At 41.0% G+C, this 25,818-nt stretch overlaps 1 protein-coding gene across 5 annotated transcripts in view; it reads left to right on the top strand.

Moving 5' to 3' along the window:
- SLC4A10 (solute carrier family 4 member 10) overlaps window positions 1-25,818 on the top strand; it is a 391,254-nt gene that overhangs the window by 330,407 nt on the left and 35,029 nt on the right. For all 5 annotated transcript variants that reach the window (XM_073634046.1, XM_073634049.1, XM_073634045.1 and 2 more), the window contains exons 10-18: window positions 1,317-1,463; window positions 2,359-2,459; window positions 3,731-3,905; window positions 4,009-4,142; window positions 4,966-5,211; window positions 9,629-9,734; window positions 12,442-12,603; window positions 18,847-18,960; window positions 23,430-23,591. In XM_073634046.1, coding sequence (XP_073490147.1) covers window positions 1,317-1,463; window positions 2,359-2,459; window positions 3,731-3,905; window positions 4,009-4,142; window positions 4,966-5,211; window positions 9,629-9,734; window positions 12,442-12,603; window positions 18,847-18,960; window positions 23,430-23,591 — 1,347 coding nt within the window. The remainder of the gene's footprint in view (window positions 1-1,316; window positions 1,464-2,358; window positions 2,460-3,730; window positions 3,906-4,008; window positions 4,143-4,965; window positions 5,212-9,628; window positions 9,735-12,441; window positions 12,604-18,846; window positions 18,961-23,429; window positions 23,592-25,818) is intronic.

Below are 25,818 nucleotides of genomic sequence, written 5' to 3'. Positions count from 1 at the left end.
GGAGGGGACTGAATGCTAGCCTCTTGCCGATCGATCATGGGCCCTGGCATTTGGGGGAACGGTGCTCTTTGTGAGCTGTATGCCTGGGGACCCTTGAGGTGGTATTACTGTGGATTCGGGTCCTGGTCCCCCAGGACACACAGACTCTGGGGACCCTGGATTTGCCATATTAGAATAGTGACTGATTCATACCGTTGGGACTCCTACTGTTAAATGCTAATGTCATCAATTCCAGCTACCTGTCTCTTGTCTGCTAAAATGTGTATTGTAAACAAGTCTCTAGTATGGGATTTAAGAGTCATTAGATCCCCATTGTTGTTTGTGTTTAATTAACTCTGCTATTGTGATAATGTTGATTGGATTTTCTGAACTACAAGACGGCCAGTCTGGCCTAAAGGTCATGTCTGAGTCATCTAGGCTGTCTAAAGGGATTAGTTAATTAGCTCATGTTAATTAATTCCTGCTCGCCCACGGAACCAATGCGAGTGCCCAGCGGTCGCAATCACCGCCAGGCTCCCGCAGTTGCTCGGGGCACACGGAGAACCAGGATCTGTGTGTGTAAACACACAGTTTCCGGTTCTCTGAGGGGAGAACAGACAGATCGTCTGTACATACAGAGTATGAACTGCGATCTGTCATCTTCCCTGCACAGTCCCCTCCTCCCTTCAGTTAGAACACACACTAGGACACACTTAATCCTTTCACTGCCCCCTAGTGGTTAACCCCTTCACTGCCAGTGACATTTTTACAGTAATCAATGCAATTTTATAGCACTGATCGCTGTAAAAATGACAGTGGTCCCAAAAATGTGTCAAAATTGTCCGATGTGTCTGCCATAGTGTCACAGTCCTGATAAAAATCGCAGATCGCCGCCATTACTAGTAAAAAAAAAAAATAATAATAAAAAAGCCATAAAACTATTCCCTATTTTGTAGAAGCTATAATTTTTGTGCAAACCAATCAATATACGCTTATTGCTTATTATTTTTTTTACCAAAAATATGTAAAAGAATACATATCGGCCTAAACTGAGGAAAAAAGATTTTTTTTATATATTTTTGGGGGATATTTATTATAGTAAAAAATAATGCGTTTTTTTTCAAAATTGTCGCTCTTTTTTTGTTTATAGCGCAAAAAATAAAAACGGCAGAGGCGATCAAATACCACCAAAAGAAAGCTCTAGTTGTGGGAAAAAAAGGACGTTAATTTTGTTTGGGTGCAACGACCACGCAATTGTCAGTTAAGGGGGTAAAATCTTCCGGGGCTGAAGTGGTTATAAGCAAACTAAAGCAGACTTTGTATTTTTGTCCTGATAGGTATTTCATGATGTTGCATATAAAGCCAAGGATCGTAATGATCTGGTCTCTGGGATTGATGAGTTTCTTGATCAAGTGACAGTGCTTCCACCTGGCGAGTGGGATCCATCAATCCGAATTGAACCGCCTAAAAATGTTCCATCACAGGCAAGTGAATGACTTTACTAATTTGCATCTTGATATCTGCTTTTGTTTTTTTATACAAAACTGGTGTAATGGAACATTATTTCTTCCTGTTATGCTGATCAAGCATTTTTTATCCATACAAGTCATATTTTTGTACCAGTGTTTTGTTTTTGTTTTGTTTTTTTTAATCCAATTATTTGTTCAAAAAATGTATTTTAGTTTTAGTTCTTTTTGTGTTCATAAAATTATTTTAAATCCATAAAATATATTTTTTGCTTTTAAAAATATTTTTGTCACCAGAATATGTTTTGGTGCTGCATAATTTTGTAGTTGCTAAATCAAAACTGTAATGTTTAAACTACAGGTTTAATGTTGCAATGAATGTTAACAAAAAATTCATATATGGCATTTCAAATGCACAAAAATGATGTCGGGAAAGAGAAGTATTGTGTATTTCATGATAGTTTCTATCACCAAACGTATTTTGCCGTCATGATTTTGCTGGCAGGGTTGGGACGAGGTCGGGGCCTTTCATTTTACCTCCTGCTGTTTTGGCACTGTTCACAGTCAGTGCAAGGAGACTGGCAGAGGACACACAGCTGGAAATCCTACATTGTCATGGTGCACTTCCAAATCCATGTATAACCTGATTGGTGGACCTTGAATGGTGCAGTGACACTAAAACAAGCATGGTGGCATCTGGGAGTAAGATCCCAAGTGTAGAAAATGATCGGGGGTGTGCACATTGGTAGGGGGGTGGGGATGCTTGGTATCTTTGCCCAGGGCTTTAAATGACCTTGTCCTGGGCGTTTAATTGTTTGCTTTGTGCCCATGTACTTTTACTCTTACAAATATTTGCTATTACTACAAATATAATTTAGAAACAATGCTTTTACTTCCATACTTTGTATTTCAGGAAAAGCGTAAAACGCCAGGGGTGCCTAATGGAACAGCAGCACTAGGAGAACCGGAAGAACATGGGGGACACAGTGGCCCTGAACTACAAAGAACTGGAAGGTTAGTTGATATTCTGCAGTTTTAAATAACTACTCTGTAGGGAATTGATATGTCTCTTTTTCCGAGTTTAGTATGTGAACCGGGATCTACAACAACTCCTAACTAAACAACTACTATACACACAAATGCCTCTGTAAGGATTAAAGCATCTTTTACTTAATAAACACCATTATGATGCTTCTGTTAGTATAACACGTAGGGAGAGAGATGAGCATTTCTTTGTCTGGGTCAGAGTTGGACCCCCACCCCACCCGTAACTATGAGCCCAGTAACAGTTGATATCTGAGCTACCTTTGACCACTGCTCCGGGTAGTTTGGGAAATATACTTTTCAATAATTCACTTTATTGTACTTGTTTGGTCATAATTACATTTTAAATGTAAAAAATTAAGATAACTTCCCAACAATTCCTGGTATAACTCACTCCTGTTCTGGTGGTTGGCTGTAAGAACACCCAACGCTGAGGTTGGGAGAGAGTACTTAGCCGAGTGCAAGCTCCAAGTGGGAAAGGGAAAGTATGTATAAGGAATTTCAGTACCTGACAATTAAAAGAGAAGTTTGGAAATTGCAAAAAAAATAAAAATAAAATCATACTCACCTAGATGGCTGCAGCACCAATCCCAGCTGCAGCTGTTCCCTGTTGCCTCTAAGACCAAGAACTGAGTAATCAAACATCGTTAATCACTCAGCTATCGATCCTCAACCTGCAGAGAGCCAGTTACTGTCAATCACCGGCTCCCTGCTCTGCCCCTTAAGCTCTCACTGCAGCACTGGGCTGTAGAGGGGGTGGGAGCAGCTGGCTTGGGCTCTCAGCGGCTCGCTGAGAGGCTGAACCAGCTGCTGGACCAGGCCTCTGGGCAGATCCCAACCATATGCACTCCTGTGACCCATAGGAGAAGTACAGCCAAAAAAGCTTTTTCCATATTTCCCCTTTAAGTAAGCCTATTGCTTTTCCCCATACCCTCTCCGTGACACCATGACACCATTCTACAGCACTTCGTGTGTGAGTAACCATTTACCAAGCACTGATGTGAGAGGAATGGGGGTCACATGTTTCTTTATACCCTGGATATGTCATCCCACTTCCACAGGCAAATAAAGCAGTAGGGGTGGACAAGAATGGGGGCAGGATTAAAATTAATATGGTGCTTTGCATGGGTAATGCACAGCTTCATTTTAAATCTGTTTTGTAAGAACCTCCTTAGCCTTTTCAGATTTTTTTTTCCTTTTAAAAAGTCCGCTTTAACATATTACTATTGTCTTCCCTCTAGGTTTTGTGGGGGTCTGATCCTGGATATCAAGAGGAAAGCTCCTTTTTTCTGGAGTGACTTCAGGGATGCATTTAGTTTGCAATGTTTAGCTTCATTCCTGTTCCTTTACTGTGCATGCATGTCACCTGTCATCACATTCGGAGGTCTTCTTGGAGAAGCAACTGAAGGCCGTATAGTAGGTGTTGTACATAATGATAATGTTGTTATGACATACAATAATATAACACGTGTTGTATGCGCTATGTTGAACATTGAACACATACTTTTACTTTGTCTAGAGTGCAATAGAGTCTCTATTTGGAGCCTCAATGACAGGGATAGCCTTTTCCTTGTTCGGGGGACAACCTCTTACTATTCTGGGGAGTACGGGACCAGTGCTGGTGTTTGAGAAGATATTGTTTAAATTTTGCAAGTAAGTATAGAGTACATTGAATATTAGGGTAGGATACAGTACATTTTATTGAACACACCATGCTCTCTTATAAACTTAGCTCTGTTCAAATTTATCTTCATTAAGGGTATAGTATATATACATAATATTGGTTTAACAACCTTTTTTACCTAAATACCTATAATGCCCCATTTAGTATCTTTATGAAATGGTTAATGTATAATTGCACTAAATCACTTATATTAAAGCTTCCCCTGCCAGTCTTATTCTCACCTGTCCCCAATGCAATAAGCTATCACCCATGAGGCCACAGAGCCACTTCTGAGCCTTTGCATGTGTTGCTCACTCTCCATTCAGTTCTATGGGGAGTTTGTTCTGTACTGGATTTTACACATCAGAATTGGCCAGAATTACTACATAATTCCAGGATGAAAAATAAAGTGCTGGGAAAGCAGGTAATTCCCTATGTGTGGGTGTGTATTTACACTGTACATTTTTTAAACCCCATTCACATCCCGGCGTGGCGTGAAAGCACAGTTTTTGGCACACTTTTTTTGCATGCTTTTGCGCTACACATAGGGTAGCCTATTTATTTTAATGGGGTGCCCTACACATGACAAGTTTGCCAAAGAAACATCGGCACCTTTTTGGGCATTGGGCGTGTTTTTTTTCACTGCGCATTTTGGCTCGTTTGTCATACGCGAAACCACACGTCTGCTGGCCTGGGGTGGCATTAGCACTGTGTGGCACCGGTAACATGACAAGTGTCTTTTAAGTAGATGTGAATATAACCAAAGAAAAACCTGACTGTAAGCCTGTCATGTAAATGCTTTTCTTTATACAGGGATTATGGACTGTCGTATCTCTCATTAAGGGCAAGCATAGGCCTGTGGACGGCCTTCAATTGCATTGTCCTGGTTGCCACCGACGCAAGTTCCCTGGTGTGTTACATTACACGGTTTACCGAGGAAGCATTTGCGGCACTCATCTGCATCATTTTCATTTACGAGGCCTTAGAGAAGCTGTTGCAACTAGGTGAGAAACATCCAATCAACATGAATAATAATTTGGAACTTCTAACACAGTATTCGTAAGTACAGTCTCCTTTTCCTATTAGTTATGAATTCCAGCAAGGGAGATAATTAGAAACCTGTAGAGTGAACTCTCACTAGTTTCCATATTTTCTTAGATTACTGATTAATTGAGTCCTAAAAGCTGGAGTTGTGAAAATCTTGCAGATTTTTTCATTGTTAAATTTAATTAATCAGTAAAAATGTTGGTAAAATTCCAACATTTCCATTATTGTAGAATTGGTCAAGTTCAATTTATTTCCAGTAGTACACCAGTATATCAAAAAATGAAGATTCAAGTCCCTTTAATCTCATGTATTGCAGTAAATTTTGTTTCACACATTACCAACACACAGTAGCTTCTGCGTTCAGCGCCATGCATTAAGAGTAGCACACTAATACAGTAGCAGGCAAAGCATTCGTACCACAGCGTACCACAATGCTCGTGCTGTTCATTTTTGTGTTCTGCATTAAAAAAATTAGTCATATACATTTTTTTTATGCCATTGACATGCTTTGGAAGCTCATTCAAAAATAACTGCCTTAAAGTGTACTGGGGCAAAAAATAAAAAAACACACTCTACTTTACGTGCACATTTCCCCATGCTGTATCCCTTTAAAGACAAGTACAAAAAAATATCTATTAATCTGTTGGAAATGTTAGTTTAGTTGTTGGCACATGATACACAGCATTTTTGTGGACTGGGTGTTGTCAGAACTGCCCAAACTACTCATACTCACCTACTTTCCTATCTCTACAACATAGGCTAATCATTCTGTGGTACCAAGATAAGGACAGAAAAGTTATTTGATAGGGTTTACATACACTTTAATGCACTTGCACTTACATGTTAATAAGTGTGCGGTAAGGTACCTCAACAGCAGCAAAGATCTCAAGGGGGCCTACAAATATCTCAAAGGGGACCTTGAGATAAACATCTCAAGGGGGCCAAAATGTAATGCATTTTACCACACTGCCCTGACTCTTTCTGGTATATTTATTTGTGATTAAGATATGTCTGTGCAAACAGAGATAGATAGAGAGAGATAGATAGATAGATAGATAGATAGATAGATAGATAGATAGATAGATAGATAGATAGATAGATAGATAGATAGATAGATAGATAGATAGATAGATATCTTGTAATAGTCATCCTATTACTGCCTGAAAAATCATTTATTGTAGAGAGAAAATAATTATAATAGTTTCTTGTTAATGCAGAGAAATACATTTTATGTGGTTTAACTGATTTTGATAAACACTAAAAAAAATCAGAAACAATTTGTGACCATTGATTTACCATTGGTCAAAAAACACATGCAAGTTTTTCAACTGGGCTTCAGTAGTCTAAAATGATAGCATATATTCTATGTTGTAATTTCACTATTTATGTTTATGCAGTACCTGGGTTGATTAAAGTATACACGTGGGCAGGACAGAATTTGCAAATTGGTGGTTTCACCTTATCTATTTGTCCTCTTTACCGTTATCACCGAGAGTGAAAATGAAAGAAAATCCTAATTTTTGGATTATCACTAGAGCTGGGGAAATCTTCCAATGGGGACACTAGCTCTGGTGACAACCAGGGATTGTCTCAATGTGGAGGGATTTCTCTTAATTTTCGGTTTTAGCTATGGGGCAGGAAGTGAAGGGAAATATCCCCATTGGGGTGGCAAAAAAAAAAAAATAATTATAGGGCTGTTAACCTCCCCTTATAAAAAAAAAAAATGAAAAAAAAAAGTTTTGCCTTTAATTCTGTTTTAAATTTAATTTCACTTCATGGTACAGTGAGGCACTCAAAGTAGAATTATACCTAAATTAAAGTGGAATTAAACTTAAAAAAAAAAAATAGGCCCAGAGGAGTTGTTAGCCATAATGTGCAAGTTTTTCCTGCATATTAACACATTATGGCAGACTTACCTGTCAGACATTCCACTCCAACGCTGCCACTGGTCACAAGCAATTCCATCTTCTCTTGGTCTTCCTTCCTGCGCATGTGTGGGCACAGCTCAGTGTACCGCCAGGGAGAAGCACTTGTAACAGAAGGGACCAACTTTCCCCATCTTCTCCTTCATGCTATTTCAGTTCTAATCCTGTGGTGAGAGAGCATGGGCTTTAAAGAGACTCTGTTTCTTTTCCCATGCACGTCAAAATATTTAGTACATCTAGAGACATAGACTACTAAAGTTAATAAAACAATCTCAACAATAAGGGAAAACACTAGATATACCTTGAGGTAGAAACAAAGCTGCATGGGAGTGGGCCAAAGGTGAGTATCAGAGGGTAGGAATTTTTTTTTTTTTTAAAGAACCTGTCACTTTGTCATGAATGCCCAACGTGATAGAGTATCTTTGAGGCAGATTTCTACTATGCTCAATTTAGATTGCCAAGGAGTGTCAAAACCTGGTACCTCAGTTTTGCACGTCTGTTTATTGGCAGATTTGTATTACTGCTTCATATATTCTCAGTGATAATTAGAAATTTTATATGTGAAAGAGTTACATTTTTGCTGTGGCCTAGTAAGATGGGTAGATACTTAAAGTATAACTGAAGGCAAAACTTTTTTTTCAGTTTTGGATAAAGTGGAGAGGTAATAGAACATCTCTCAGGTTGTATTGCTGTCTGTACAGGAGATTCAGATGTACTGTGTTAACCACTTGAAGACCAGGCCTTTTTCTGACATTTATTGCTTACAAGTTAAAATAAGTATTTTTCAATAGAAAATTACTTAGAACAACCAAAAATTATATATAATGTTTTAGCAGAGACCCTAGAGAATAAAATGGCGGTTGATGCAATATTTTATGTCACATATATACTGTATTTGTACAGCGGTCTTTCAAACGCTATTTTTTTGGAAAAATGAAACAGTAAAGTTAGCACCAATTTTTTTGTATAATGTGAAAGATTATGTTATGCCGAGTAAATAGATACTTGACATGTCAATGGCGACAAACTACGGTACTTAAAAATCTCCATAGGTGACACTTTAAACATTTTTACAGGTTACCTGTTTAGAGTTACAGAGGAAGTCTTGAGCTAGAAGTGTTGCTCTCACTCTAATGAATCTGGTGATACCTCACATGTGTGGTTTGAACACTGTTTACATTTGTGGGTGTGACTTGCGTATGCGTTCGATTTTGCGCGTGAGCAGGGAGGGATGGGGCGTTTACATTTTTTTTTTCTTATTTATTTAACTTTTTTTTTTTTACACTGTCCCTTTAATTTATTTATTTTTGATCACTTTTATTGCTGTTAGAAGGAATGTAAACATCCCTTGTGACAGTAATAGGCAGTGACAGGTACTCTTTATGGAGATATCTGGAGTCTATAAGACCCCAAACCCCTTCTCTGCTCTTGAAAGCATTCAAAACGCCAAGATCTGCATTTTTGAATACTTTAAAATTTTTAAAACTGTCGCCTTTAAGACGTTGTGATGTCGATTCCAGGTTACTACATTCGAGACCCGATCAAAGCTGATTTCAGCTTTGTTCGCGTCTCCAGCCAGCGTGCGGACCTGCTGGCTGGTCGCTTGGGTTTCCCGGTGGGATGGGAGAGCCCGTGGCGGAGCGGCGAAAGGCGGCAGGAGGGGGATGTCCCCTCCCACTGCTTGTAATAACAGCCAAGTGGCTCCTTAGCTGCATTGTTTGTCATTACAAGAAAGCCGACCGTCGGCTCTAAAAAACGTTACCGGGGTGATACCTGCAGCTGCAGGCATCACCCCGGTACAACCACTTGCAGCAAAATCACGTACAGGTATGTGATTTTGCGGCAAGTGGGAGGAATAGAAGAGACTCACCCTTTCTGTTTGTCCTGTTTACCATTAGCATTGAAAGTAAAAGAAAATCCCAAATTTTGGGTTGTCCCCAGAAACGTAATAGAAGGGAAATCTTCCAATAGGGACAATAGTTATGGTGACCATAGGGGAGGGGGCAAGGAATTCCCTTATTTTGCAAAGATTTTCTCTTACTCCCTGTTTGGCTATGGGACAGGAAGTGAAGGGAAATCTCCGCAATGGGACACAGATGGCGAAAATAAATCTGACAGGGGTTATAACCCTCCCTTACTATATCCAAAATGAAATAAAAAAGTTTTGCCTATAGCTCTACTTTAATCTGCCAAAGATAAATCTAACTTTGAAGATGCCCAGAGTTATAAGAAACTGTTGAGTGATTCAACTTAATTGTAATCGCCCAACATTAAACCACCACTGTATAGTTTAGGATTTCCAGATTAAAGATAAGATGACCATAAACATCAGAAATAATTAACTGGTCCACACATTGGCTGTTATGACATAAAAAAATAAACTGTATTCAGCACACATATTTAATTATACATTATAATAATAGTATGAGGAAGTTGATGTTTTACTGTTGTTGCTTAATTGATACTATCTCCCAAAGATCTTGTCTTGTTCTTATGTCATTTAGGTGCAGCTGTATCGAGCCCAGTAACCCGAGCAATGGTACCTTAACATATTGGGAGAAACATAATATTACAGCATCAGAGATACCGTGGAGTAACCTGACTGTCTCTGTAAGTGGGCATTTTTTTTAGAAATTTCTTGATATAAAGACTTTGGGGTTGATTTACTAAAATTGGAGACTGCAAAGTATGGTGCAGCTCTGCATAGAAACCAATCATCTTCTACGTTTGTTATATCAAAACTTAATTGAACAAGCTGAAGGTAGCAGCTGATTGGCTACCATGCACAGCTGCACCAGATTTTACACGCTCCAGTTTTAGTAAATCAACCCCATTATATTAGACCTTGTCAGATTATTTTTGTGTAAATAGAACCCAGTTTTGTTCTTGTAATATAATTTGAAAATGGAAATCTGAGTGGTCACTAGGGTTAATGTGCAGAATTTGAAGGTACTTTATGGAAACATATAGGCATTATGGGTGCATCTGTAGTCCACAGTAAAAGTTGATGCTAAGAGAAAATTGTTGTTTTAACAAACAAGTTAAAGTGGGATGTCAGACTTGTTTGCTTGTTATGGATATTATGAGGAGAAGTTACATTTAAATGAATTTCAGGGATGTCACTAGACGTGGGCATGACGAAAAAAATTTGTTTTGCTTCGTTTCGTTTTGATTCGTTAATCTATTTATTTTATTTAGTTCAATTTGGTTGATTCAATGTAAAATTCAATTTCTGACATTTGGACGAATTTCCTTACATTATTCGGAGAATTCAGTAAAATTTGTTTATATTGTAATTCAGGTATTCGGATATAATCTGAATCTCCGAATAACAAAAAAATTGTCCAAATATGTTTAGATGTCACTACTGTTCAGCAGAAGGAAAACCAAATCTCCTGTGCTCGAGAAGAAAGTGCGGCTGCATACAGTCCCCAATCTTTAACTCGTTTTGACTTCCGCATAAGCTGTGCTGCCACTCATATCAGGCTGGGGAAACCCAATGTGAGATTCTAAATGATAAGGAACAGAGGGTGCACCAGCCTAGTGCATTACCCTTGCAACAATTTATTTGTTAAAATAAATATGGGTATATACTGACAAACAATGGCATGAATTAATCATAATACAGTCAAAGAAGTGCACCAACCAGCCTGGTCTGCTATACAAGTCCCAAATTTGAGATTAAAGTCCAAAAGAACTGACGCGCTTCGAGGGGTATCACCTCTTCCTCTGTGCACTACTGTTCAGCATCCTGTTCTTGTAGCTGGAGAGAAGAGGAAGCAAAGCCCCTGCCTCTACCAAGGTGGCTGCCTCTACAAAGGTACACAGTGCAGGACAATGCTTGGCAACGCAGTAATGAGGAAAGGATCAGCTGACGGGAGACCATAGGCAACAATGATGGCTAGTCCTTTTCTCTCTGCTTGCCTTTTTTGGGCACTGCTTTCATAGTTCTGGTCCTCTTTAACTACATTCATGTATGATTTCAAATCGTTTACCAACCGGGTGCAGTAATTTTGCCTATATGACTAATGACTGGTTCTGTAGCTAGCCTTCAACATTGAAATCTAATAGTACAATCTGCGTATAGGCATTTGGACATCTTCCTGTATTCCTTTCAATAACCCCCAAAACTGCCTGCAAGTTTCCTGCTAGCCCCGCATCTCCTGCAGTGTTAGGAGGTGGGTGTTGTCAGACCAGGTCTTTTACTGAGCACTGGGTCCAGCTCTGCTGTAGCAGGAAGTTGGTAGTACAATGCCTGCCTGACTTTAAATCTATTTCTGTGACTTCAGTTGCACCTTAAAACAGAACAATGCAGTATAGCCAACAAGCCTTGAGAATAACTTGCTTTGTCAAATAAAATTAAAACCAAGCCACCAAAATAGGTTTCTGCAGGAGCCATCACAAAACAAAAAGGATTTCTGCTTATGCGTGACAGATGGCTTTGCCAAGATATTCTAAAATGTATCTAAAAGCTTGTATTTCCTCTAAAACATTTGCATCCTGCTGTTCAGGATACATACTGAAATCTAACAGCTTTTCTTTCAGTTGCAAGGCTTATCATAAGCTCTGCTTCCCTTTTATTGCTAGGGTGTAATCAGCATATCATTACAGTTGTAGGAGTAAATCTGAAATTCGGAGTCATCTGTTTACTCTCTCTTTCTAGATTGTAGCTGTGCTTTACAGTCCCAGTCTGATTGAGATTCTATTTTAGAAATAAGCCTCATATTGTATCCAGCAGTAAAACTGCAGCAAGAGCAGCCCAGACCACTTTTTTTTAAAGGGCAACTCAACTTTTGCGGGTAAAAAAAAAAAGCAAATAAAAAAAATTAAAAAATAGCATATACAATTGCTACCAAGTCATATTGTAATTGAATGTTGATTGCAATTACCTTTCCTTTTCAATCTGCATTGCTGTCATTTTCTGTACACAGATGGTGTAGAGAACCCCCCCCCCCCCCCCAGAAATGTAATTGGTCATTTCCTGCTTGTGTGATTGGCTCACTGATTTTACCAAAAGTCTGTACTAAGATACAAGTCAGATTTTGGGTATCCCCTGCAACAAAAATGTCATTTGTGGTGAGATACTTCCAAAGGGAAATCACTTTAACCCTTCCCCTCTCTATCCAAAACAAAAAAAAAGTTTGGACATTATCTCACATGACTGCATGTCTATATAATTCTTCCTTTTTAACGTAATTGCAGGTATCCTGTATACAAATATATTTCTTTTTTTTCAGATCAAATTTTATAAGTGAAACAATATACTAATATATGAAAAAATCTGTTTCAGTATTTCTTATGTTATTTTTTTCACCAGGCATGCCATCATTTTAAAGGAGACTTTACAGGTACAGCCTGTGGACACGAGGGTCCTTATGTACCTGATGTTCTGTTCTGGTCCATCATCTTATTCTTTGCAACTGTCACACTGTCCTCAACTCTGAAACAATTCAAAACCAGCCGTTACTTTCCAACAAAGGTAACAGTTTTATTGTTCTAAAAAGCAAACAACATATTAGATCGGGTCAATAAAATATATATTTTGCTGTTCCTAATAGTCACAAAGCATGTTATACCATACAGTTTTATCTAGTCATATATCTAGTAGTAGTTAATAGGATTCACCTGAACTTGTTCTTTAATGTTGAAGACATTTTATGGTATTTCCAAGCCAGGTCAGTTTTTTTGGTGTCAGGAAAATACCCCAGCATTTATATTGACACAGGTATGACTGACACCTTTGTCTAATTACCATGGAAAAGCAGATGTTATTGTCAAAGGATAGGATTGGAGCTGTGAAAATTGTGGAGCCACCATATTCTAGTGACATTATCCCATTCTGGGTGTCCAGAAAGCTTAATAGGTATTAATCCTTTGATTTACATTACTGCAGGTGTTATTGTTGTCAAAACATCAGGGTAGAGATGGTAAAACTGCATTATTTGTGGATGGCAGATAGTGCCGAAGGCTCCCACCAGTGTTCAGTGATGGTTGTTCCAGTTTGACATGGCATCTTTTACACCTCTTGCAAACTAGTTGTCCTCTCTTTGCAAAATGAGCACCTCAGTATCCTCAAAATAATCTTTTCTCTAAGCTGTAACAAAACTAGTGTAGAAGACCTGTAGAATTTGCTCTACTGTGTGGGGCCATTTGTTATTAAGAACTTGCTTTGTCTCCCCAATGTACTGCTCGTTGCATTCTTCACTACCCTGCATATTCAAAGTCACTTCACTTGTGTTTAGGTGTTGGGTCTTTTGGATGTACAAGTTTCAGTCTCGGTGTGTTGCTGGGCCAGAAAGACACATGGATGCTATGATCCTTTTGAGTTATTCTAACACTCCAGCTACAGAGGATGGACAAAAATATAGAAACGCTCCATGATTTGCAGGTGTGAAAGTGACGACACGCCACTCTGGATTAATAATGGCCTTGCCATGGGGCCTTGTTTACTGGTTTTCACAAATATAAACAATTAACAATTCACCATAACTCTTTTAGTCAATAAATACTTTAAAACTGTAAACAAAATCAGCCCAAATCAGTGCGCTCTTCAAATATCCCTCTGGTGACTGGCAAAGACCCCCCTTAACCTCCTGCTTAAATAGGGGTCCTGGGAATTTCTGGAATGTTCTGGGGGGTCAGGTGACCTTAAATGACCTATCCTAGAGAACCCCCAGAACTTCCAGAACATTCACAATCAGCTGACCTCTTTTGACCTATCTCATGGGGGGCTTGAGACCCCCTTTCTTCACGCTCTTTTGCTTCCGCTGTGTGATGAGACACCTAAAAAGTGAGAAGCCTCACTTTCATCACTCACTACGTGCGCTGCTATTAACCACTTGCCGCCTGCAATATAGCAAAATGACGTCGGCAAAGTGGTTTCAATATCCTGACCGGACATCATATGATGTGATCAGGATATTAAGCTGCTGCGTGCCCCCAGGGGCGCGCATCGCGGCGATCGTTGTTGCTGTGTGTCAGTCTGACACACCGCAACTCCGATCTAGGTAAAGAGTCTCTGGCGGAGACTCTTTACCACGTGATCAGCCATGTCCAATCATGACTGATCACGATGTAAATAGGAAGAGCCGGTGATTGGCTTTTCCTCACTCGTGTCTGACAGACGTGAGTAGAGGAGAGCCGATCGGCTGCTCTCCTGACAGGGGGGTCTGTGCTGATTGTTTATCAGCACAGCCCCCCCTCGGATCCCACCCAGGACCACCAGGGGAGCCGCCCAGGACCACCAGGATGGCCATCCACACTGGACCACCAGGTATGCCCCCTAGACCCCCAGGGAAATACCAATCTGTGCCCAGGCAGCTGCTAATCAATGCCCAGGCAGCTGCCAATCAGTGCCCACTCCAATGCCTACCACTGCCAGTGCCACCAGGGATGCCTATCAGTGCCTCATATCAGTGCCGTGTATCAGTGCCACGTATCAGTGCCCAGCAGTGCCGCCTATCAGTGCCCATCAGTGCCGCCTATCAGTGCCACCCATAAGAACCCATCTTTGCAGCTTTTCAGTGCCCATCAGTGTCACCTATTAGTGCCCATCAGTGCCCACCAGTGCCACCCAGTGCCACCCATGAGTGCCCAGCAGTGCCGCCTATCAATGCCCATCAGTGCTGCATATTAGTACCACCCATCAGTGCCGCCTACCAGTGCCCATCAGTGCTGCATATCAGTGCCCATTGTCAGTGCCCGTCAGTGCCCGCACATTGGTGCCACCTCATCGGTGCCGCCTTATCAGTGCCTGTCAGTGCTGCCTTATCAGTGCCCATCAGTGAAAGAGAAAACTTACTTATTTACAACATTTTTTAACAGAAACAAATGCAAAACTTTTATTTTTTTCAAAATTTTCGGTCTTTTTTTATTTGTTTAGCAAAAAATAAAAACTGCAGAGGTGATCAAATACCACCAAAACAAAGCTCTATTTGTGGGAACAAAATGATAAAAATTTAGTTTGGGTACAGTGTAGCATGACCGCACAATTGTCATTCAAACTGCGACAGCGCTGAAAGCTGAAAATTGGTCTGGGCAGGAAGGTGTATAAGTGCCTGGTATTGAAGTGGTTAATACTGAGTCGTGTCAGAGCTTACTGAGTTTCAAAGAGGGCAAATTGTTAGTGCCTGCTTAGCTGATGCCTCTGTGACTAAGGTTGCCAATTTATTTGTGGTGTCACAAGGTACAGTATCAAAGGTTATGACAGCATATACAGTTTCTGGAAAACATTGTCTGACAAGCATAAGCACAGTCGACATGGTCAGCTGACCGAAAGAGACAAAATGACATTGCACAGGATTGTGACCCAGAATAAAAAAACAACTGCTTCAAAAGTGACTGCAAAGTTCAAGCTCAGTCTTCCAAAGCCTGTGTCCACAAAAACTGTGCTGACGGAATTCCGTTAGCAAAACATTCACGGGAGAGCTGCAACTACTAGTGACCGATATTAATGCTTGGATGAGGAGAGAGTGGTACAACACCCATAAAACGTGGACTATCGATCAATGGAAGACCACCAGATGTGTTTACGTGTGGCAAACACCATCCTAAACTTATTACTAGGATTGTCTTGTGCCAATAGTAAAGGATGGTGGCGGCACAATCATGGTTTGGGCAGCCATATCTTGGTATTCTGCAGGCCCCATCATCACCTTAAAAGGTAGAGTCACTGCCAACCCCTGTACATACAGGTTGACTTTATTACTTTGTTTGGACGTTTTAACCAAAATCCAATCTGGGTAGCCATAGCATTTCAAAGCACTCCTAAGTAGATCTCCAGTACATTTTAGTAGACTAAAATCATTTTAATTTACTAAAATCTAATGTGTTTAGTTAAATTGTAATGCATTATTTAAGCAATTTCAAAACTCATAATACACTCCTGGATTGAAAAAAAAAAACACCTAATATCATGTTATTATAGTAAGGTTTGAACAAACTACACAGACACAGATTTAGCCATTATATTATGTCTTTACCAAGTTTCATTAAAAAAATATTGCTTACAGCTTCATTCCTTGCTATAAGTGCATGCTACTTTTCTGTTGTTGATTAAACAAAATAAACCTGAACACATATATGCAGTTTCTTGAAAACGTATTCATACCCCTTGAAATTTTCCACATTTTGTCATGTTACAGCCAAAAACGTAAATGTATTTTATGGGGATTTTATATGATAGACCAACACAAAGTGGCACATAATTGTGAAGTGGAAGGAAAATGATAAATGGTTTTCAACATTTTTTACAAAGAAAAATATGTGAAAAGTGTGGCGTGCATTTGTATTCAGCCCCGAGTCAATATTTTGTAAAACCACCTTCCGCTGCAATTACAGCTGCAAGTCTTTTTGGGTTTGTCTCTACCAGCTTTGCACATCTAGAGAGTGACATTTTTCCCATTCTTCTTTGCAAAATAGCTCAAGCTCTGTCAGCTTGGATGGAGACCATTTTTGAACAGCAATTTTCAAGTCTTACCACAGAGTCTCAATTAGATTTAGGTCTGGACTTTGACAGGGCCATTCTAACACATGAATATGCTTTGATCTAAACCATTCCATTGTAGCTGTGGCTGTATGCTTAGGGTCGTTGTCCTGCTGGAAGGTGAACCTCCGCTCCAGTCTTAAATCTTTTGCAGACTCTAACAGGTTTTCTTCTAAGATTGCCCTGTATTTTGCTTCATCCATCTTCCCATCAACTCTGACCACCTTCCCTGAACCTGCTGAAGAAAAGCATCCCCACAACATGATTCTGCCACCACCATGTTTCACAGTGGGGATAGTATGTTCAGGATGATGTGCAGTGTTAGTTTTCAGCCATACATAGCATTTAGCTTTTAGACCAAAAAGTTAAATTTTGGTCTCATCTGACCAGAGCACCTTCTTCCACATGTTTGCTGTGACCCCCACATGGCTTCTCGCAAACTGCAAACTGGACTTATAAGTTTATTTCAACAATGGCTTTCTTCTCGCCACTCTTCCATAAAGGCCAGATTTGTGGAGTGCATGACTAATAGTTGTCCTGTGGACAGATTCTCCCACCTGAGCTGTGGATCTCTGTAGCTCCTTCAGTGTTACCATGGGCCTCTTGGCTGCTTCTCTGATTAATGCTCTCCCTGCCCAGCCTGTCAGTTTAGGTGGATGACCATGTCTTGGTAGGTTTGCAGCTGTGCAATACTCTTTCCATTTTTGCATGATGGATTGAACAGTGTTCTGTGAGATGTCCAAAGTTTGGGATATTTTTTATAACCTAACCCTGCATTAAACTTCTCCACAACTTTATCCCTGACCTGTCAGGTGTGTTCCTTGGCCTTCATGATGCTGTTTGTTTATTAATGTTCTCTAATAAACCTCTGAGGGCTTCACAGAACAGCTGAATTTACACTGAGATTAAATTACACACAGGTGGACTCTATTTACTAATTAGGTGACTTCTGAAGTCAATTGATTCTACTAGATTTTAGTTAGGGGTATCAGAGTAATGGGGGCTGAATAAAAATGCAAGCCACACTTTTCAGATATTTATTTGTAAAAAAAATTTGAAAACCATTTATAATTTTCCTTCCACTTCACAATTATGCGTCACTTTGTGTTGGTCTAACATATAAAATCCCAATAAAATACATTTATGTTTTTGGTTGTAACATGACAACATGTGGAAAATTTTAAGGGGTATGAATACTTTTTCAAGGCACTGTATATTGTTACCTGTGAAAAGTATGTGGGCCGCTCAGGCTCAATAGGGAGGGGGTATGTAGACCGTGCATCCACAGCTGCTGCTAGAGTGCTGACAGTGGATGGAGCCCATCTTGGCTCCTGCAAAGGTTCAAGGAAAGAAAGGTAACCCCTGGAAGTCGCACATTTATGATGTTCAGCTGCAATGAATACAGTGGCAATCTCAGCCTGGACTCCGACCAGGCCATGCCACCAATGCGTTTCACTCTGCCCCCCGGAGCTTAGTTATGGGGATAGGGAACTCATGCGTATAGGGAGTATTTAAGTATCATCGGTAGTCACTCGTTAGGTGCAAAAAAGTAGTAGGTGTATGTGATTAATTGTGATTGGTGCTAGTATGGAGGAAAGGATCTATCAGTGCAATTTGACCTCAAATGCTACCCTCTGTGCAGTGTGAACTATTGTGAGTGCAGGAAAAAATATATAAGCATTTATACTCCCAATTGGGTCAATATGCAAAATATATATTAATATTAATCACTGTGTACAAATGCTTGCAAGAGTGGGACATACCAAAGCGGAACATCCTAATAGTTAAAACAGACAATAGGAGTAATATGGTGGCAGCATTTAAACAAACCACAGCAGCAGCAGAAGAACCACACAGCTCTAGTGAGGAAGACACCCCCATGACAGAATGTGACTGTGAGACCAAAATTAATGATCTGCGGTGAGCTATTTTTATTATTCTTTTACATGATGACAGTCAATTATCAAATGGATACGAGATGATTGATCTTGGGGCTGTCTGCTTTACTGGTGTATCTTTGTTATTTTTCCACTTATCTTTTTATAGTAAGATAAAAACTGACACAAATAGGAGTCAGTTCTTCCCCCTTGCTGTGAGTGACAGGTGATTTACATAACTCATGCACAAGCCTTTGGGATGAGATATCTACTATGAAACATTAGAAAGTTGTTACCTATTATATGTATGTTTACTGTCTATAACTCTTAAAACTTTTCTTTTCTGTTGCTCAATGTGTAGGTGCGTTCCATAATCAGTGACTTTGCCGTGTTCCTTACTATAATGACTATGGTAGTGATAGACTATTGTCTTGGAATTCCATCCCCAAAGCTTCAGGTTCCAAGTGATTTCAAGGTAACAAAAAAAAATATTTTCATGGTATTTTCAGTGAAGTTATATTGGCACTGATAAAAATCATCATGCTTGTAGTTACCATGGAGGTCATCAATACATATTTTCCCATGGTTGCTTGCAAGTTGAATGCTATATTGACTTTTTATATCTTTTGAAACCTTCAGTGATGAGCTATACCCACCACAATTCCTTGTCTTGTCTAATTGCAGTGGCCATTCAGAAGTAACCTGATAAGGTCTAATGCCGCGTACACACGGTCGGACTTTTCGTCTACAAAAGTCCAACGGACGCCGACGGACTAAAGCTGGCTGGTAATCCGATCGTGTGTGGGCTTCTCCGGACTTTCAGCAGACTTTTTCAGCCTCAAATCCGACGGACTTTAGATTTGAAACATGCTTCAAATCTTTACGTCGTAACTACGACGGACCCCGAAATCCGCTCGTCTGTGTGCTAGTCCGACGGACAAAAACCCATGCTAGGGCAGCTATTGGCTACTGGCTATGAACTTCCTTATTTTAGTCCGGTGTACGTCATCACGTACGAATCCGTCGGACTTTTGTGTGGTCGTGTGTAGGCAAGTCCGTTCGTTAGAAAGTCTGCTGCAAGTCCGCCGAAAGTCCGCCGGAAGTCTGTCGGACAGGCTGTCGGACTTTTGTAGACGAAAAGTCCGACCGTGTGTACGCGGCATTAGAGCTGAACTCTAGGCCAGTCTTTTTCAGCTAGGGTGCCCGGGCACCCTCGGGTGCCTTGAGGTTTCTTCAGGGGTGTATGGGCAAAATGCCTAAAAAAATGATCAAAAATGTATACAAGCTAGCAGGTGGATCAAGTCTGCCTTTTGGTTACACAAAGCCACTGGTTTTTGTTATGCACCATTACGACTTTCTAGACACTGACATCCTAACAACCATTGACATCATCAGTTAATAAGGGGAATGTCTGTTGCCTCCACAGCATCCTTGTTTGACCCTCCTGTGCCCCTCTCCCTCAGCACTGGGGTGACATTAGCTGACTGATAGAGAAAAACAGAGAGAAGAGAAACATTGGAATACTATTCATTACGGTGTGCAAAAGTGTTTTTGCTTTGGAAGAATAAATGACCTCTAATGTTGGGTGTCCTACGTGTGGATGTTGTTGCATTATGTAAAGCTATTAGAATAGTTTTCTGCATTTTAGAATGGGTGCCTCGAGACTGTCCATAATTTTAAAGGGTGCCTTGAGATTGTCTATAATTTTAAAGGGTGCCTTGACTGAAAGAAAACACTGCTTTAGGCAAGCAGTCCTGGGATTTACACAGATTGTCATAGAGCACAGTCATGTCTGACAGGGTAGAAGACCTAATTTTCCTCTGCTGCAATTAAGTAACAATCACAAGTCCTGTTTATCCCCCGGTGTGTGACTGGACTGTAAAAAGGAGAAGCAGCAAACTGCTGAGCTTATCACTCTGCTCTCTCTTGATATCAGCATTCTTCTTATTAGCACATAAGCGTAACAGCACAGCTGACAGGTTCCTTGTGCTTCTTCTCTTCCTCCAAGTCTGAGCTCTGCTGTCTTGACAAGGGATTTCAAGAGGCTGATACCAGGTTAAAATCAGATGCTTACGCTGCCTGCATTCTAAAAAATATATTTAATAGTGATGTATTAACAAATACAGACAGGGGCATGAATAGTAATCATGGGGCTCCATAGCAAAAATGTTCATGGGACCCCATGACTAACTCTAGCAGCTGGCAGTGTCAACTGTGACACTGGGGTTGATTTAGAAAATTATGTGATTGATTTTTAAGTCTAACATACATACCACTAAATTTGCAAAGAAACCAATCAGCTTACAGGTTTTTTTTTTTGTCAAGGTTTAATTGAATAAGCTGGAGTTTGAATCTGATTGGCTACTATGCACAGCTGCACCAGATTTTGCACTCTCCGGTTTTAGTAAAGCAACTCCTATGTGTCATTGATCTTAAGATAAAGATAAATGGCTAAGGCCGGGTTCACATTGGAATGACACGACAGTCGTACCACTTTGGATCCAACTTTGCCCTGCGACTTGAAGTCTGACATGCGTCCGACTTCAACGAACAGGGATCCGACTTTGATGCCTGACAATACCAGGCACTGTGTTTGGTATGAAGGGGGAGCACCAACTAAATTTTTTTAAAAACTGGCGTGGGTTCCTCCTCCAAGGGCATACCAGGCCTTTCGGTCTGGTACGGATTTTAAGGGGAACCCCCATGCTGTAAAAAACAGTGTGCTGTTCCCCCTCAAAATCCATAACAAACCCTTATCCGAGCACCCAGCCCGGCAGGTCAGGAAAAGGGAAGGGACGAACGAGCAGCCCCACCCCTTCTGAATCGTACCAGGCCGGATCCCCTCAACATAGGGGGGTGGTGCTTTGGGGCAGGGGGGCCCTGTGCACCCCCACCCAAAAGCACCTTGCCCCCATGTTGATGGGGACAAGGACCTCTTCCCAACAACCCTGGGCATTGGTTGTTGGGGTCTGCGGGTGGGGGGCTTATTGGAATCTGGAAGCCCCCTCACTCGTCCCCACCCCCTTGCTCAGATAAGGGACTGGTATGGATTTTGGGGGGGCCCCCATGCAGTTTTATCAAGGTAGGGGGTTCCCCTTAAAATCTGTATGAGACCGAAGGGCCTGGTATGCTCTTTGAGGAGGAACCCATGCTGTTTTTGTTTTTTTTATTTGGCGTGGAGTTCTCCTGCAAGATCATCAGAGCACAAGTCGCATGCCAAAGTCTGATCAGTTAAGACGGCGATCCGACTTTGATCCGACTTCAGTGATATTCAATGGGCTGAAGTAGGATCAAAGTCGAACCAAAGTAGAGCATTTTCAAAGTCGGACCGACTTGTGTCGGACCGGTTAAAACGGCTCCCATAGGGAAACATTGATTTTTCACAAGTCATGCGACTTGAGCTCCCAATGTCGGAGTGTTTGTCATACCAGTGTGAACCCGGCCATAATCAATAAAAAGGTAACGAGAGAGCTGACAGCATAGTCAGACTACAAGGGACTACCAGGGATATAGTTGTAGTAGAAATGATAATGACAACAACCATAACGATATTATCTATTATAACAAAATTATGAGTGTTCTTGCACACAATTACTCTATAACCCTAATACAAACTTCTTTAAACTCTTGCTTCTTTAAACTTTTTTGTAGAACTACAAACCTCTGCTGTCCCACAAGCTTTTAGCTAAGGAAAACCTGTGGGATTTTGACTGATTTTTGACATAAGGCATTCGGGGTTAGGTTTACGCTTTTCAACCTTTGTGAAATAAAATGTCCAAGCTGCATACTTGTGGCTCTCAGCTGCTCTAGAGCACTCGAAAGTTACAAGACCCGGTATACAGGGCTCAGAGAATAGGTGCAGAACCCCCCCCCTTTCTGAGTCACCCCTTTTCTCCACCCTACCAGCCTCCGAGCACTGTTCCTTAGTTCCACCCCCTACCCACCGCTCATTACCGTCCTTTTAGAGAACACAGAACCAAGTATAATTTTGTTTGTGATAAATAATGTGTATGGAATTTGTGGAGGATAACAAGAAAAGCAGTAAAATAGATCCCCTGTAGCCAGTAAAAATAGAGCCCCCTTCAGCAACAATAGCCCCCCCACCCCATTAACAGTAAAATAGTTCCCCTGTAGCCAGTAAAAATAGAGCCCCCAGCAGCAACAATAACCCCCCCCCCCTCCTCGCCAGCAACAACAGATCTCCCCACAGCCAGCATCAATAGACTCTCCAGCAACAATAGACCCCTTCCTCAACAGTAGTTGCTCTCCCAGCAATAACTAACCCCCCAGCAATATAAGAACCTCCCCCAGCAACAATAGGTCCCCCACCAACAAGAATAGACCCCCCTGCAAAGATAGATCCACTCCAGCTAGAATAGATCCCCCAGTAGCCAGCATCAATAGATGCTGCAGTACACCCCAGCACCCCTTGCCATTAAATACAGTCAGTGCTGGAGGTGCCGGAACTGCGATCCCCTCGCGTTCCCACTGAAAAAAAACCTGCCGGTGTACATACTGCTATAGGCCAGAAGGTGAGAGGAGTGCAAAGCTCACTCTACCTCTCAATGATTAGGTGTGCACCACCCCTCTCGCTTTCAGCCCAGCAATGCTCATGACTCCGCTTACCGGATGATACCTGGAGACACTGGATGGCTATGCTCATAAATAACTGGGAGACAGGGAAAGATACAGGGACAACGCTTTGTCCCCGTCTCCCAATTGTTTCCAGCATTGTCACCCAGTCTCATGGGCTTCTAATGGAGAATACAGGTGATTGTGTTGACGCACATTGCACAGGTATGGTCCACTGCTGTCACTATCAAGAATTAATAAAAAAAAAAAAAAAAAACACTTTGCAATGGCATGATTCTTTAAATATCTTGTGATCACAGAACTGCTATATAAATCACCCTTTCAATATTATTACTTATTGTCATTCTGCAGCCTACAAGAGATGATCGTGGCTGGTTCATTAACCCGTTAGGACCAAATCCTTGGTGGACAGTGGTTGCTGCTATCATCCCGTCTCTGCTCTGTACCATTCTGATTTTTATGGACCAACAAATAACAGCTGTCATTATTAACAGAAAAGAACACAAGTTAAAGGTATGAGAAAAAGAATGGCCAGCTGGCAAAAACCCTGATTTCTAAATGTTCAGTGACACGATAAATATTTATTAAAGGTATATATTACACACTAGTCCCTAGTGCTGCCAAGCAGAAGTGCTAACCACTTAGCCACTGTGTTTACAATGCAATAATAATAATGCAATTATTAGAAAGCACACACTCATTTGTATAGCTCTGCTTCTCGCAAACTGCAAATAGGACTTCTTATGGCTTTCTTTTAACGATGGCTTTCTTCTTGCCACTGTTTCATAAAGGTCAGATTTGTGGAGTGCACAACTAATAGTTGTCCTGTGGACAGATTCTCCCAGAGCTGTGGATCTCTGCAGCTCCTCTTGAGTCCACTTGGTTGCTTCTCTGATTAATGCTCTTCTTGCCTGGCTTGTCAGTTTAGGTGGACGCCATGTCTTGGTAGTTTTACAGCTGTACCATACTCTTTCCATTTTCAGATGTTGGATTGAACAGTGTTCCGTTAGATATTGTCAGGAAAGGTTTCACCTGCTGGTGGCACTGTCAGGTCTATGGGCCGCAGTACTGGTGTCTACCAGCAGGTGTCTCCCGGCAGTCTGGAGCCGACATCTTCTCCTGCAATCAGGCATCTCCTGAGACTGATTGCAGGAGGTGTATATATATACCCAGCAGATGCTGCACACATTTGCCCTGGTATTGTTCCTTGAGCTCTGACCTGTGTTTGCTAGCCTGTGATCTTGTATCCTGATCCTGTTATCCTGCTATCCTGTTTTCCTGTGACCCTGTATCCGTTCCTGGACCCTGCCCTGCAGCCTGATTCCTTCCACCTGTTCCCCCTGTCTCCTGTTACCCTCTCCCTGTCCTGTCTTGTTCCCAGCCCAGTCTGCTTGCTGTGACCCTGGCTTGTTTACGATTACATCTTACTCCTGTATATACTTTTGGTTTAGGCAGTTATTTGTTTTGTGTCACTGGGGTTGATTGCTGGTTAATTACTGTTTGTCATATCGGAGGTGCGTTTACTTTTGTTCATTTACTTTCCTTATAATAAATTATATTATTTTCACTTTACATGTGTTTGATTCACTCTGTTGCAGTCCACACAGTTCTGGTTGCACCAGTCCATGACAGATATTCAAGGCTTGGGATATTTTTTATAACCTACCGTTGCTTTAAACTTCTCCACAACATTATCCCTGATCTGTCAGGTGTGTTCCTTGGCCTTCATGATGCTGTTTGTTCACCAAGGTTCTCTACAAACATCTGAGAGAATCACAGAACAGCTGTATTTATACTGAGATTAAATTTCACGCAGGTGGTCTCTATTTACTAATTAGGTGACTTCTGATGGCAGTTGGTTCCACTAGATTTTAGTTAGGGGTATCAGAGTAAAGGGGGCTGAATACAAATGCACGCCACACTTTTCAGATATTTATTTGTAAAAAATTTGGAAAAACATTTATCATTTTCCTTCCAATTCACAATTATGTGCCACTTTGTGTTGGTCTATCACATAAAATCCGATAAAATACATTCACACGTTTTTGGTCGTATCATGACAAAAAGTGGAGAATTTCAAGGTTTATGAATTCTTTTTCAAGGCACTGTAAATGCAGAACCCCCTGTTCCACAAGGCAGAATGTAGACCACTTCTTCGCCATGCTGCTATCTAGATTCAGGTCTGTTTCTAAATTACAATGCTGTATTTTGGGGTAGATTTTGGTTATAAGTCTACAATTTTTTTGTCTACTTGTCTGTCTCTTTTACCATCATTCTAGCTCTTATAGATTCCACTTCCAAAAAAGAATCATCATGTAGACTTTTCCCTACATTAGGCAGTTCTTGTTCATATGCTGTGGGCAGCCGTACCTCCCACCCACCCCTTGTCCCAGCCCTGGACACAACCATAAAATGGTTGTGTCCAGGGCTGGGACCTGCTTCAGGTGGGTGAGCCAAAAGAAACGCAGGAGCCTCATGTAGGGAAGAACACGTTCCTAATGTAAAATAAAGTCTGCATGGCAGAGAAGGAAGGGTTGGCTTTTTAGGGAATCACATGTATAACTGCTTGAATGCGGGTAAGTGGGTTTTTTTTGGGCCAAAACTTGGGCTTTAAAATAATACAGATAGAACTATGAATATTCTTCATGCAATATGTAGCGATAAAAAGCACTCAGTAGGAGGGATATCCAATAGAAATGCAATTTTTATTTTGTTACAGAACCAGTGAGGTTTTTATTGC

The sequence above is a fragment of the Aquarana catesbeiana genome, linkage group LG06 (genome assembly GCF_042186555.1).
Source record: "Aquarana catesbeiana isolate 2022-GZ linkage group LG06, ASM4218655v1, whole genome shotgun sequence".
Lineage (NCBI taxonomy): Eukaryota > Metazoa > Chordata > Amphibia > Anura > Ranidae > Aquarana > Aquarana catesbeiana.
Note: the sequence above shows the minus strand (reverse complement) of the source record. Positions and strands in the feature narration are given on the sequence as shown.